The following is a 16,857-nucleotide window of genomic DNA, read 5'->3' on the forward strand; positions in this document are numbered from 1 at the left end:
TTTTTTGAATTTCTAAGGAGTCATTAGGATTCATTTATCTTATTAACTTTAATATAGTAGAATATACACCTGTACACTTACACTTGTGAACTTTTCAGTCTCCCTGCTACAAAAGCATAATGCTGAACAATGTAAACATACAAACCCACCATGTACCCTGCCCCTGGACGGAGGTATTTACAAGATCTAGGTGTCACTGGCTCCTAGAATGAGGCATTACAGTGATTACATGGAACCTATGAAGGAGAAGAGCATGCATTCAGATAGCAAGGTAAGCACAGCAGCCATGTTAAATACCTAGAAGAGTTGACTGAGACCTGATGTCTCTTTTGTAATCTATCTTGGATATTAGAATCAAATATTAACACAATACAGCTCTATTCATCTAATCTAGGGAGAGAAGCAATCAAATCGCAGAGAAAGCAACAAAAGAGAGTTTTTTATTAGTCTGTAGGTATCAAAGTAACCTCAAGCATTGGAGCCCCAAACTTGAGGATGGGATGTAAGATTTTTTTACTGTTACAACTCTAGGCAAGGCTGTTGTTAGTAAGCTGTACGAACAGGAGGGCAGGAAAATAAGTTAGAGCAGCCCCCGCTGCAGTCACACACACCCAGGTAGGCCAATCCAGTACCTCTGGGATCCACATTCCCAGAATATCATTGTCACTGGTCAGGTCTTGTCCAAACATAGCTTCCATTGCTTCATCATCAAGATCAATTTCCAACTCCTCATCTAAATTAAAGTCATACAACGTCCCTGGGTCTTGCTGCAAAGATATTCCTTCTCTCCGACTTTGATTCCTGTGGGCCTGCACAGAGCGGTATAACCCCGCTCAGAACAAAACAAAAAAGGCATTTTATTTGCATGTATAAATAATTCTGATTATTTTGCCATTTTTTAGCTGCTACACATGTAGGTGAGAGCCTATCTCAGCTGACTTACCGAATACCTGATTTAAGAAATACCTATCACATGTATTTCTGTAAAATGAAGATAATGGCACTTATAATACCTCCAAGGGCTGTTGACAGATTTAAATAAGATAATTCATGTTTGTTGTATAGAAAAATATTCAATAAATACAGGCTGTTATTACTGTTTCAGGTTTTTTTTTAATCAGCACTTTTCATTATATATTAAGCATGCAGCCTCTATTTTCTAGGACAGTGCCAGTTTCTCTCTGTTCCTGTAAATTATTCAATTATTATTTATGTTTTAATATTTCATTGATCAAACTCTGTTTTGAGAAATCACAATCTTAGTTTTTAGTTTGCAAAATACGTTCCCTATAACTTACACTTCACATGCCCAGAACATAACCCTTGAAGTATTTGCTACTGTAACAAAGGCTTTTATTTTTGCTAATCTAGGGCCTTACCATAGTAACAAAGGCTTAAGGTTCAGAGAGCACATTAGAAAAGCCAGTGCCTACTTCTTTGGCACAGGGCTCTTTTCACTTTCTCCTTCTCACTACTGATGTTAAATTTTAAACATGAATCTTCATTTTTAAAATTTTAAGTTGCTTGTGGGCAGAGAGAGCAATTACAAAATTTCTCAAAATCTACAGGCAACCAGTATAGCCTTTTGCACACAAAGGGAACTTAAAAATAAATCTGTGAATGTGTGCTGTGATTTCAACTATGTAAAATTATGTGAATGTTTATAAAGTAATATGCTAATAGTTGCTCTGTTAATGTGGAGATACTGAGTACTTAGTTAGCATCATTGTTTTTATCTTCTTTAGTGTTGCTTTTATACTGACTTCAAAATATAAACAACTGCATGATATCTTCACCAAGAGATGGCTGGGAAACATGTAATTACCTGCTCTTGCTAGCAATGTGCGAGCAGCTAAATCAAACTTGTGCCTTCTTGTTACTGCTGAGCGACCCCTAGCTGGTGGCCCACTTCCAGAAGCTGCATTCTCTGTATGGTCCAGATTATCAGGGCTACAAGTGCAAGTTTGAAAGTAACACAAATTTTTTAAAATCATCATGAATAAAGGGCATAAATCAAGCATGTGTGTGGTGTTATTTTTTTCCCAAATATTATCCAAAATGTTTGTGAGAAAACTTTGAACCATATCTTTTGTCCCTTGTAAAGCTCCTAAGTTATAAATACATCATATTGCCTTGAACAATAATTTTATCTGACTTTGAATTACTACAATTAAATGATGTTTAATGAATGTTCAAATTCAAATGAGGTCAATGGCCTTAACTAACTCCTGAGTAAATACTTAAAATTTGAAATAATTAGGAATTGTTGCCTAGGAGAAACAGTTCAAAATAAGTTATGAAAATATCCACTGGGCTTGTTAGGAAAAGTCTGCATATTACATAATGCACAAGCCTTGGTAACCATCTCATTTCATGGGCTAAAATGAAAAATGACTTAAAATCATAAAAACTGCTGCATCCAAATCTTTTCTGGACACATATCTTTCAGAATGAACCATCATAGTTTAATAAATCTTTATGGGAGATTGCACAGTCAACCTTTATCAGAGAATGGGCTAACAATGCCATGGTACATGATGACTATCATAGAAGCATCATGGCACATTACAAACACTAGACTCCTGTGGCTCCTTATGCCCCAATTTTCCTTTGTAATTTGCATGGAGCTCATGTGTTCTCCACATCTTTTTTGTCAAAGCTCTTATAGTGAAAGCAGGTCTGTCATTTTTTTCAGCTGAGTCCACTTTCAGTGAGAAAAACAATGCCCCAAGGAGATGAGGGCGTGGACCCAAGAGGCAACTTTATCTACCAGTCAGAAATTTTAAAATGCTTTTTGCTAAATCTTTTCAATTAGAAAGAAATATTTGATTATTTTAAAACTAGAATTTGAATACTACAGAATGTACAAAGAAATTAATAAAACCTTTGTGCAAGTTATGTTCACTCCCTATTCTTTCTTCACATCCATCTGTCTCTGTCTAGGCAATTATAAAATTCAGTTTGCCTTAAAAAAAATCATTAAGAAGTACTGATGAGGGAAGATTTTGAAAAAACTGTAGAATATTTTATTACACCTCATTTTAATCTATGCATTATCCCAGAACTGTTTTTACAACTTAAAAAAGGGGTGTACTGTACTGGATATTAAAAACTAAAGAGATGAAAATATAAATCTATGTTAAAGAGATAGAAAAGGCTTAAAACTCTATTTCTATGGAATGCATTAATCAAATCAATGTCTAGTATTAAAATTAACATTTTATTTTATATCACTGATATAACATAAACAAGTAGATTATTTCAGAACAAACTTATTTCCTCTTTTCAGCTCAATTTTATATAACATTATTTCCTTATTTCACTGAAAACATCCAAGTCAAAACCTGTCATGTCATTTCTACCCTTCATGGAGACATAAAATTGTAACTGAAATGTCCACCTTTTATATCTCTAGTTATCAACTTTACACACCATTGGAAGCATCTATGAAGGGAAATAAATGGGGCTCTTAGGGGCACTATTTAAAACATATGGAGCAGAAATACAGAAATTGGATTATCACCTTTCACTAAAGCCTTCTTCCATTTCAGCAGCATCAGCTGATGGTATGTCTCCTGGTGACTGCAAATAACAAGGGTCATTTGACTTCCCACCGCTGCCTACAACCGCCGCTCCATGCCTTGGGTCAGCTACACTGCCTGACTGGGGCTCCTCCTCATCTTCATGCCCAGGGTGCTCTATCATCCACATGGCAAGGACAGTGATGTTCTGGGCATCAGCCTCTCCTCGAGCACCTGAACAGGAGGGAAAAGTCTGATACTGACTTTAGGCAAAACAATTAGTTATTTCATGCTTTCAGTTTAAGAGTGTCTATTATAATGCCATTATAACTAAATCTGGTGTTAAAAATCCTACCAAGCTTTATGGCCTCTTAAAAAATATATTATCCATAGTAAGATTGAGCTTCTCATATCTTGCAAATAGGATATATAAAAACTTATCCTACCTGTGGCTTCCATGGCTTTGGCAATCTGCCGGAGAGAGAACCCCATTTCCAGCAAGGGTACTGCAATTGCTGGAGGAGGAGGAGAAGTTGACAGTCTGCTGCTTGGGTCTGACAAGGCTGAGACAAAATTGAGAAATAAAGGCCTAAATATCACTACATACTATGAGTAAAATGTGTTCTTATAGTAATTTTAAGCCCCCAATTTCCTAATACTGTCCAAATTTAATGAAATTTTACTCTATTAAATCATTAAGAAGTACCGATGAGGAAAGATTTTGGAAGAACTGTAGAATATTTTATTACACCTCATTTTAATCTATGCATTATCCCAGAACTCTTTTTTACAACTTAAAAAAGGGGTGTACTGTACTGGACATTAAAAACTGAAGAGATGAAAATATAAATCTATGTTAAAGAGATAGAAAAGGCTTAAAACTCTATTTCTATGGAATACATTAATCAAATCAACGTCTAGTATTAAAATGAACATTTTATTTTATATCACTTATATAACATAAACAAGTATATTATCACTAAATATAACTAAGTATAATTAAATGTGATTAAATTTGTTTTGGCTTTTAAAGGTTTTTCTTAAAGATAAACCTGTTAATACAAAATAAAGCTGCAGAAAAATTTTTAAAACATTTTCTTACTTTGAAAGTTTCCTACTTAGAACAATTTCAAATTTAACAGAAATTTGCAAGAAGAGTACAAAGAACTATTTTACCACTGAACCACTGGAAAGTAAGTAGCAGATATGATGCTCCATCTCCCCTGAATACACCAATATGTAACTCCTACAAATAAGGACATTCTGCACAACCACAGCACAACCATCAAAGTCAGGACATTAACAATGCTATCATCTAATCTAGACCCCCATTCTAGTTTCACCAAAAGTCCTGATAATGTCCTTTACAGCAAAGGATCCCATCCAGGGTCATCTCTCATTTAGTTTTAATGTCTCTTTAGTCTCCTTCAATCATTTTGATGCTCTGAAAATTATAGGCCTATATATACTTATATATAACTTTGAAAGGTGTATGGTAAAATGCTTCTCAATTTGGATTTGTCTGATGTTTCTTCATGATTGTATTCAGGTTGTGCTTTTTGGCAGGAACCACAAAACTGCCTTCTCCTCACTGCATTCTATTAGATGGTACATGATTTCACCAGATGGTGTTGGTGATGTTAACTTTTATCACTTGAGGTAAGCTGGTATCTGTCAAGTTTTAATACTGTAAAGGTATTCTTCTTTTTTCCCTTTGTAATTAATAAGTATTTGTGAGGAGGAACTATGAGAATATATAAATACCCCATTCCTCATCAAAGTTTCACTAGCATCCATTTATGTTTACTGGCTGAATTAATTATTATTATGGTGGTTGACAAATGATGGTTTTCTAAATCCATCGTTGTTTTCAGATTAACCAGGTGGAATACCACTCTAAAGCAAAGCCTTCTCCATCAGTACAGGGTTATAGATTCTTATGTATTCATGAGTTCTTATCTATTATTATAATTATGATTATTTATATTGATGCCCCAAACCTCCCAGGTTTGTCCAGTGGACACCCCTTCAATATAGTTTCTACATCCTTGAGACATGTGCCCATCATTCTCTGAGACTTTATCACCTTTTGGCACAAGCTATTCCAGGCTCATCTCATACTCAGCTCTGAAATCAACCATTTCTCTCAGAAGATCAGTGCTCCTTCTAGCAGAGAATGGTATTTAGAAGACAGGATCTTAGCACTGGGTATGTTGATTTGAAGCATCACTGCTCCCAGGCCCTCTCAGTGGACAGTGCTAGTGGAGGCCCTCCTCAACCTGCATGGCTCTGACACCTGGTGGACTTTTCCTCACCCCTTTTAGGCTCCAATACACTACACCAGACCACTTCCACATATACAAGGAGCTTTCTCACTCCAATCCAGCTATGACACCCCACTCTGGGCCATCATGCCATCTGCTTCCCAAACCCTGTGAGCTTGGCCCCACCTAAGGACTTCTGAACTGAATTAGGAAGGAAGGAGGGAAGGAGGACTTTAACTTTCATTTCTGCTTTAAAAATGTCACCACTGCTACAGTGGGAATAGCCCTGATACATTTGATGGACTTCTACTTCTCCCCATGATGGAGTAATGGAGCCTGGATTTACTCTCACCTTAAACAACTAAAAACACAGATGAAATATATTAAACAGCTTGCAGACACTGGACAACAGGCAGTGTAGGATAGGGATCCCTGAGAGAAGGTAACCGAATGAGGCAAGGTGAACAACTGCCTCAGCTTATTGCCTGGAGAGAATTTCTAAGCTGAAGTCCAAGGAGGGTAAATTCAAGCTAACTTCAGTGGTCTCTCTAAACTAAGGAAACAGAGTAGAGAACGTGAGGTGACTAGAATTCACAGGACAGAATACCAGAAAGGAGAGAGCTGTATGGAAAAAAGAGGTATACAGAAAGAGAACTCCTGAAATGTGCAGAGGGTCCTTCTCTTTCTCTCAAGCCTTAAGCTGATGCTAATACAGCATCTGTCCAAAGCTGGGGAAAGAATCACCAAAATGTAACAAGCAGTACAATCCTTTAAGCTCACACAGGGTTTGGAAGAGCTTGTGTCACCACAAGCCAGGATGAAAAACTTTATAAAGTATGAGGTACTGGAAAAAATATCAAGTAAGGTATGGGTTCAGTAACAGGGAAAATTAGTTACAAACTAAAAGCTGTCTTGGTCCCACACAACAAGGCTTAAAAGGAAGACTTGAAGAAATTGAATTGTTTCAAAGTAATTTAACCGTATCCTAGAGCAAAGCGCTGAAATATATTTAAAGAAATACAAAATATCCAGTACCCAAAAGGGCAAACTTCACAGTCTTAGAGTATCCAACAAAAAATTACCAAACATGCAAAGAAACAAGAAAATACAATTCAAAATGAGAAAAATTAATCAACAGAAGCAGACCCAGAAGTAAATAGATGATAAATTGAGAAGGACATTAAAATAGGTACAATAAATACAGTTGATTCTTATTATTTGTGGATTCCATATTTGCAAATTCATCTACCCATTAAAATTAGTTTGTGACTCCAAAATCAATACTCATGGCACTTTCACACACAGAATAACAAAAAATTTCAATTTTCAGACACATTTATTCCCACCTAAGGTTGAAAAGGGTGATAATCTGCATTCTTGGTTCAGCTCTCAGACTGTAAACAAGTGTCCTTTTCACAGTCTATTTATTGTCACTTTTTTTTTTGGTGCTTTTTGTTGCTGATTTCACTGTACAAAATGGCCCCCAAGTGTAGTGCTGAAAGCGCTATCTAGTGCTACTAAGTAAAAGAAGACTGTAATGTGCCTTATGGAGAAAATACATGTGTTCTGATAATCTTCATTCAGACATGAGTTATGGTGTGGCTGGCCAGGAGTTCAATGCTAATGAAGCAACAATATATATCAAATGTCATCTTTAAATAGAAACATATATAAATAATATATATCAAATATGTCATCTTTAAATAGAAAAACACATAAAAAATGCAACCAGATGGTCACAAAAGATTAGCCCTGTATTTTCCCTAGGAGCAGTGGTTCAGTTTTTGCTAATTCAGTTTTCACAGTGACTTTATATAACATAACTAGTCTAATCATGAGAACTGACTGTTTTTCTGTGTATTTGATAAGGTAGAGAAAAGACTGAACAGGTTAAAAAAGACATGGAAGAGGGATAAAAAAGATGGTGGTATGAGTAGTGTGGTGGAAATCTCCTCCAAAAGCCACATATATTTTGAAAATACAGCAAATACAACTATTCCTAAAAGAGTGACCAGAAGCAACAGTACACCAGCCAATCTACATCTGGGAGAAGTCAACATCTCACAGAAAAGGGTAAGGTAAAAAGTGGTGACCCAGCAGGACCCGAGTACTCTGCAATCCCAGCTCACCAGCGGGAGGAAAAGAATCAGAATGGGGAGGGAGTGGAAGCACAGAACTGCTAAATACCCAGCCCTATAAATCTACCCTGAGAGCACGGACCCACATTGCATGGGGCTCTGGAGATTGGAGGGGCTGAAAGGCAGAGTCTGAGACTACGACTGTGAACAGGTTCCCACAACAGGCTGCCCTGGTACAAAAGAAAAGCAGGTGTTTTAAGGGACCTCTCAATGGTCAGAGGGCTGCTAGAGGGGCAAGGATTCAGGAGAAGGAACAAGTGGACAAAATCGTCCTGGCACACTCAGTCTATCAGGCTGGGAACTTTAAGGAGCGTCAAGCACCCTATCACCCTGGTTGGCAAAGGAGCCCTGAGGCCCCTCACCACAATAAGCAGCCTGCCGCTCCTTCCTCCCCGGTGTCACCTACGTGCAAAATGGCTGTCCCTGCCATGGCTGCAAACAGGGCACCCCCACCTACAGCAACTACACAGCTTAACACAGAGGCTCTCCCTGTATCTGGCTAACCGGCTCAGACCCAGAGGCTGCTCCCTGCATGCGGCTGACTGACACAGACAGCGGAGACAGAAGCTGAGACTGGGAGCCACAAGGGGGCTTTGTTATTGCAGCAGAACCCATGCCACCCGCCTGTGACCCCTGCTATTGCCCTAGTTAATCCCAAGGGCCACCTTGCCCATGGCAGTTTAGGGGATTAACCAGGAGGCCACTCCCTGCATGTGTTTAACTGGCACAGACAGTGGAGATAGGCACAGCGACCAGCAAGAAGGAAGGGACTTTGTCCTCCCAGCTGACACCCACACCACTTGCTGGCAACCACTCCCACAGATCCAGGACTATGAAAAGGCAGAAGAACCTTGTTCAATCCAAAATCCCTAAAAGGAGCCCTGAGGGTGAGACTGAAATCACCAATCTTCCTGAAAAAGAATCCAAAATAAAAATCATAAGCACGCTAATAGAGCTACAGAAAAATATTCAAAAGTTAAGGGATGAATTTATGAGGGAGATAACTGAAATGAAACAATGGAGGGATTTAAAAGCAGATTAGGTGAGGTAGAGGAGGCAGTGAATGGAATAGAAATCAGAGAACAGGAATACAGAGAAGCTGAGGCAGAGAGAGAAAAAAAGATCTCTAGGAATGAAAGAATACTAAGAGAACTGTGTGACCAATCCAAATGGAACAATATTCACATTATAGGGGTACCAGAAGAAGAGGAGAGGGAAAGGGGACACAAAGTGTCTTTGAAGAAGTAATTGCTGAAAACTTCCCCAATCTGGAGAAGGAAACAGTCTCCCAGGCCATGGAGGTACACAGATCTCCCAACGACACCACCAAGAAATATAATAATTAAAATGGCAAGATCAAGGATAAGGACAGAGTATTAAAAGCAGCCAGAGATAGAAAAAAGATAATCTGTAAAGGAAAACCCATCAGGCTATCATCAGACTTCTCAGCAGAAACTTTACAGGCCAGAAGGGAGAGGTGTGATATATTTAATGCAATGAAACAGAAGGGCCTCAAACCAAGAATACTCTACCCGGTAAGATTATCATTTAACTTTGAAGGAGGGATTAAACAATTTCCAGATAAGCAAAAGTTGAGGGAATTTACCTCCCACAAACCATCTCAACAGTGTATTTTAAAGGGACTGCTCTAGAAGGAAGTGTGCCAAAGACAAAATAGCTGTAATCAGAGAAAAGAAAACCACAGCGAAAGAAGTAGACCAACTAAATACTAACAAAATGCAAAATTAAATCAGCTACCTACAAAGTCAATGAAGGGATACACAAAGAGTACAGAATATAACACCTAACTTACAAAGAGTGGAGGAGGAAGAAAAAGAAGGGAGAGAAAAAAGAATCATCAGACTGGGTTTATAATAGTGTAATAAATGATTTAAGGTAGACTGCTAGATAATAAAGAACCTGCCCTTGAATTTCTGGTAACCATGATTCCAAAGCCTTCAATGGCAATAAATACATAACTATCGATAATCACCCTAAATGTAAATGGACTGAATGCACCAATCAAAAGACATAGAATAACAGAATGGATAAAAAAGCAAGACCTATCTGCCTATAAGAGACTTGCTTCAAACACAAAGACATACACAGACTAAAAGTGAAGGGATGGAAAAAGATATTTCATGCAAACAACAGGGAGAAAAAAGCAGGGGTTGCAGTACTTGTATCAGACAAAAAATAGACTTCAAAATAAAGAAAGCAACAAGAGACAAAGAAGGACATTATATAAATGATAAAGGGGTCAGTCCAACAAGAGGATATAACCACTGTAAATATCTATGTAACCAATACAGGAGCACCTATATATGTGAAACGAATACTAACAGAAATAAAGGGAGAAATAGAATGCAATGGATTTATTTTAGGAGACTTCAATACTCTGCTTGCTCCAAAGGACAGATCAACCAGACAGAAAATAACTGTCACACTGAACAACATATTAGAACAGATGGACTTAACAGATATTTATAGAACACTCCACCCAAAAGCAGCAGGATACACATTCTTCTCAAGTGCACATGGAACATTTTCAAGAATAGACCACATACTAGGCCACAAAAAGAGCCTCGGTAAATACAAAAAGACTGAAATTCTACCAACCAACTTCTCAGATCACAAAGGTATAAAACTACAAATAAATTGTACAAAGAAAACAAAAAGGCTCACAAACACATGGAAGCTTAACAACATGCTCCAAAATAATCAATGGATCAAGGACCAAATTAAAACAGAGATAAAGCAATATATGGAGACAAATGAAAACAAAAGCACAATACCCCAACTTCTGTGGGATGCAGTGAAGGCAGCTCTAAGAGGAAAGTATATAGCAATCCAGGCCTATTTCAAGAAGGAAGAACTATCCCAAATGAACAGTTTAAATTCACAATTACTGAAACTGGAAAAAGAAGAAGAAATCAGGCCTAAAGTTAGTAGGAGGGACATAATAAAGATCAGAGAAGAAATAAATAAAATAGAGAAAAACAAAACAATAGAAAAAAATTAATGAAACTAAGAGCTGGTTCTTTGAGGAAATAAACAAAATAGATAAAAAACCTTAGCCAGACTTATCAAGAAAAAAAGAGAATCTACACACATAAACAGAATCAGAAATGACAAAGGAAAAATCACTTTGGACACCACAGAAATACAAAGAATTGTTAGAGAATACTATGAAAAATTATATGCTAACAAACTGGATAACCTAGAAGAAATGGACAAGTTTCTAGAAAAATACAACCTTCCAAGACTTACCCAGGAAGAAAGAGAAAATCTGAACAGACCAATTACCAGCAATGAACTTGAATCGGTATCAAAAAACCACCCAAGACAAAACCACCGGACCAGATGGCTTCACCACTTAATTTTATCAGACATTTAGAGAAGACATAATACCCATTCCCTTAAAGTTTTCCAAAAAATAGAAGAGGAGGGAATACTTCCAAATTCGTTCTATGAGGCCATCATCACTCTAGTATCAAAACCAGGCAAAGACACCACAAAAAAAGAAAACTACAGAACAATATCCCTGATGAACACAGATGCAAAAATACTCAACAAAATACTAGCAAACCGAATTCAAAAATAGATCATCCATCATGATCAAGTAGGATTCATCCCAGGGATGCAAGGATGGTACGACATTTGAAAATCCATCACCATCATCCACTATATCAATAAAAAGGACAAAAATCACATGATCATCTCCATAGATGTCAAAAAAGGATTTGAAAAAATTCAACATCCATTCATGATAAAAACTCTCAACAAAATGAGTATAGAGGGCAAGTACCTAAACATAATAAAGGTCATATATGATAAACCCACAGCCAACATCATACTTAACAGTTGAAAGCTTTTTCTTTAAGATTGGAAACAAGACAAGGATGCCCACTATCACCACTTTTATTCAACATAGTTCTGGAGGTTCTCGCCATGGCAGTCAGACAACACAAAGAAATAAAAGGCATCCAGATTGGTAAGGAAGAAGTTAAACTGTCCCTGTTTGCAGGTGACATGATATTGTACATAAAAAACCCTAAAGAATCCACTCCAAAACTACCAGATCTAATATTTGAATTCGGCAAAGTGGCAGGATACAAAATCAATACACAGAAATCTGTTGCATTCCTATACACTAATGATGAATTAGCAGAAAGAGAGATCAGGAAAACAATTCCATTCACAACTGCATCAAGAAGAAAATAAAATACCTAGGAATAAACCTACCCCAGGAAGTGAAAGACCTATACCCCAAAAACTATAAGACACTCTTGAGAGAAATTAAAGAGGACACTAATAAATGGAAATCCATCCCAGGCTCTTGGGTAGGAAGAATTAATATTGTCAAAATGGCCATCCTGCCTAAAGCAATCTACAGATTCAATACAATCCCTATCAAAATACTGACCGTATTCTTCAATGAACTGGAACAAATAGTTTTAAAATTCATATGGAACCACAAAAGACCCTGAACACACAAGACAATCCTGGGAAGGAAGAATAAAGCAGGGGGGATTATGCTCCCCAACTTCAAACTCTACTACAAAGCCACAGTAATCGAGACAATTTGGTACTGGCACAGAAGAGACTCATAGACCAATGGAACAGACTAGAGAGTCCAGATATTAACCTAAGCATATATGGTCAATTAATATATGACAAAGGAGCCATGGACATACAATGGGGAAATGACAGCCTCTTCAACAACTGGTGTTGAAACTGGATTACTGATTAACTACATACACAAAAGTAAACTCGAAATGGATCAAAGACCTGAATGTAAGTCATGAAACCATAAAACTCTTAGAAGAAAACATAGGCAAAACTCTACTGAATATAAATATGAGCAACTTTTTCATGAACATATCTCCCCAGGCAAGGGAAAAAAAAGCAAAAATGAACAAGTGGAACTATATCAAATTAAAAAGCTCTGTACAGCAAAGGACACCATGAGTAGAACAAAAGGGCATCCTACAGAATATATTCATAAATGACATATCCAATAAAGGGTTGACACCCAAAATATATAAAGAGCTCACATGCCTCAACAACCAAAAAGCAAGTAACCCAAATAAAAATGGGCAGAGGATATGAACAGACACTTCTCCAAAGAAGAAATTCAGATGGCCAACAGGCACATGAAAAGATGCTCCACATCGCTAATCATCAGAGAAATACAAATTAAAACCACAATGAGATAACACTTCCCACGAGTTAGGATGGCCAACATCCAAAAGACAAACAACAAATGCTGGCAAGGATGTGGAGAAAGGTGAAGCCTCCTACACTGCTGGTGGGAATGTAAATTAGTTCAACCATTGTGGAAAGCAATATGGAGGTTCCTCAAAAAACTAAAAATAGAAATACCATTTGAACGGGTATTCCACTCCTAGAAATTTAACCAAAGAAAGAAAGATCTCAGGTTCAAAAAGACATATTCACCCCTATGTTTATTGCAGCACTATTCACAATAGCCAAGAAATGGAAACAACCTAAGTGTCTATCAGTAGATGAATGGATAAAGAAGAGGTGGTACATATACACAGTGAATTATTCACTCATAAGAAGAAAACAAATCCTACCATTTGCAACAACATGGATGGAGCTAGAGGGTATTATGCTCAGTGAAATAAGCCAGGTGGAGAAAGACAAGTACCAAATGATATCACTCATCTTTGGAATATAAGAACAAAGCAAAAACTGAAGGAACAAAACAGCAGCAGACTCACAGAACCCAAGAATGGACTAACAGTTACCAAAGGAAAGGAACTGGGCGGGAGGGTGGAAGGGAGGTATAAGGAGATTAAGGGGCATTATGATTAGTACACATAATGTAGGGGGGGCACAGAGTAGGAAGTATAGCACAGTAGGAAGTAAAGACAAGTAGTGACCCTACAGCATCTCAGTGTACTGAGGGACAGTGAGAGCAATGGGGTATGTGGTGGGGACTTGTAATGGGGGGAATCTAGTAACCACAATGTTGCTTATGTGATTGTATATCAATGATAGCTTAATTAAAAAAGACAAGGAAGATTTTTTAAAAACCTACATCAAACTTCTGGAGATGAAAACTACAATGTCTGAATGTAAAAATACACTGGGTGGAATTTAGAGCAGATTAGACACTGGAGAAGAAAAGATTAATGACCAAAAGTCACAACAATAAACACTATCCAAAATAAAATACACAGAGAAGATGATAAAAAGAAGAGGGACAACTTCAAGTGGTCTATTATACATGTAACTGGAGAAACTGAAATGGAGGAGTGGAACAAACAAACAAAAAAAAACTCTGAATAAGTAATGGGTGAAAAATTTCCAAAAATCACAACTAAATCTACAGATCAAAGAAGCTCAAGAAACCCCAAGCACAAAAACATGAAGAAAACTACACCAAAGCTGGTTATAATCAAATTGCTTAAGCCCAGTAATAAAAAAAAAAAATCTTAAAAGCAGTCTGAGATAAAGGCATATTATATCAAGATTAGAATGACAGAAGACCTATCATCGAAAATAATGCAAGCCATAAGACAGTAGAGCAACCGCTTAAAGTACTAAAAGAAAAAAACTGCCAATCTAGAATTATATATTAAGTTAAAATATTTTTCAAAAATAGACTGTTGTGAAATAGACTGTTTCAGACATATAAGAGCCAGAAGAATTCATTTCTAGTAGAACCACTACAAGAAATGTTTTAAAAGGTCTTTCAAGCAAAAGGATATGATACCAGATAGAATCTCAGTCTACAAAAAAGGAATAAAGAATCTCAGAACTGGTAAATATGTGAGTAAATACAAAATACATACTTGTTTTTAAATCTCTTTAAAAGATAATTGTTTACAGCAAAAATGGTATTATGGGGCTTTATAACACATACAGGTTAAATATACAACAACGAAAGTACAAAGGATGAGAAAGGGGAAATGAAAGCATACTGTTGTTAGAGTCTTTCACTATACATGAAGTGATATGACATTACTTGAAGGTACAGTGAGATAATTAAAGATGTATCCTTTGAACCTGAACGTAATCTCTAAAAATACAATACAAAGTACATATAGCTAGTAAGTCAACAAAGGAGATAAAATGGAATGATAAAGAATACTCATTTAGTCCAAAGAAGGTAGAAAGAGGAAAAAAGGAACAAAACAGATGAGATGAACAGAAAAGATGGTAGATTTAAATCCAACCATACTAATAATCACATTAAATATAAATGATCTAAACACCCTAATAAAAAGGCAGAGAACATCTGGTTGGATTTAAAAAGCAAGACCCAACTATAGACTGCCTTTAAGAAATCCACTTGAAATAAAAAGAGACAAATAAGTTAAAGGTAAAATGGTGGGAGAAGAGATAACAATAATAAATAATAACAGTAATTTAAGAAAATCAGAAGTGACTATATTTATGCCAGATAAAGCAGACTGAAAGGCAAAGAATATTACCAGGGATAAAGAGAGTCATTTCATAATGACAAATTAATCAAATCATTAAGAAGACATTAAGATCTTAAATGTTTATGGACCTAAAGACAGAGCTTTAAAATACATGAAAGAAAACTGATAAATGAAAGGGAAAATAAACAAATTCATAATTACAGAGATTTCAACACCACTCTCTCAGTAATCAATAGTGTAAGTAAGTAGACCCAAAATTAGTGAGGATAAAGAGGACTTGGATAATACTACCAATCACCTTGATTTAACCAACAATTTATAGAACACTCAACAATAACTCAATAGACATTTTTTTCAAATACACATGGGATCTTTATTAAAACAGACCATACTCTGGGCCATAAAACAAGTCTCAATAAATTTAAAAGACTTCAAATTATACAAGATATGTTCTTTGATGACAATGAAATTAAATCAGAAATAAATAATAGAAAGATATCTGGAAAATCCCCAAATATTGGGAAACAAAATATACTCCTAAATAACCCACATGCAAAAAAAGATATCAATGGGTAAATTAGGAAGTACTTTAGCCTGAATAAAAATGAAAACACATCATTTCAAAATATGTGGGTTGCAACAAAAGCAGTGCTTTGAGGGAAATTTACAGTGCTAAAAATGCCTATATTGGAAGAAAGGTCTAATATGACTGACATACAGCACATTACTTCTCTCCCAAATAGCCATAATTCAATCTCTAACTTCAGAATACAGAAGAAAGCTCACCTGATGGGACAGATACCCCAAAATTAAAAATCACTCATTTACCTTCAATGAAGATGTAAAACAATGACCACACTATAAAGCCCCACACACCTGGAGAGGTTTGGATGTCATAGCGAATAATAGCACACGCACCTGTGCGGTTAGCTGGTCTTGCTGACTGGGAATCAGGAGAAGTTAAGCTTTGCCTCCTTCCTACTTCGTCAGAAGGAGAGGTTGGTAACGATGATATTGGAGGAGTCTGTGCACGACGTGTGGGAAGCACAGTGGTAGTTGGGTAACTAGAGAACATTTGCCTTTAAGAAAAAAACAGTGGTTAGCATAAAAATTCAATTAGAAAATAATTCTTATAGAAGAAATATGTGAACTAAAAAACTATACAAGTTAGCTATAACTTAATTGAGAGGAGAGGAGAGGGACTCCATAGTTTTAAAAATCATTCTCTCATAGGATGCTTTTATGAAATAATACTTTAATATTTGTTCAGCAGAATGCCAGTAACATATCAATGAACAAAGAGATTTTAAAAATCCCAGCCTTCATGGAGCTTCCTCTCTACTATAATACCAGAATGACAAGGGTATTTGATAGGCACACAGTAGTTAGAGAATAAAGACTTTTAAAGATAGATGTTACTTCAAATATAAATTTACTAGCTAGCCATGAAATTATTCACGTAGATTCAAAGTAATAGACTATGGGTAAGCTATACTATAGAAAGAAAACTGCCCAG

The 16,857-nt window shown here is 36.5% G+C and overlaps 1 protein-coding gene across 1 annotated transcript in view; it reads right to left on the reverse strand.

The window, feature by feature from the left end:
• HERC1 (HECT and RLD domain containing E3 ubiquitin protein ligase family member 1) overlaps positions 1-16,857 on the reverse strand; it is a 211,431-nt gene that overhangs the window by 41,060 nt on the left and 153,514 nt on the right. Inside the window, exons 40-44 of the mRNA XM_057488876.1 lie at positions 16,260-16,420; positions 3,968-4,084; positions 3,524-3,755; positions 1,826-1,950; positions 612-832 (exon numbers count right to left, since the gene is read on the reverse strand). Coding sequence (XP_057344859.1) covers positions 612-832; positions 1,826-1,950; positions 3,524-3,755; positions 3,968-4,084; positions 16,260-16,420 — 856 coding nt within the window. The remainder of the gene's footprint in view (positions 1-611; positions 833-1,825; positions 1,951-3,523; positions 3,756-3,967; positions 4,085-16,259; positions 16,421-16,857) is intronic.

The sequence above is a fragment of the Manis pentadactyla genome, chromosome 11 (assembly GCF_030020395.1).
Source record: "Manis pentadactyla isolate mManPen7 chromosome 11, mManPen7.hap1, whole genome shotgun sequence".
In the NCBI taxonomy this organism is placed as follows: domain Eukaryota; kingdom Metazoa; phylum Chordata; class Mammalia; order Pholidota; family Manidae; genus Manis; species Manis pentadactyla.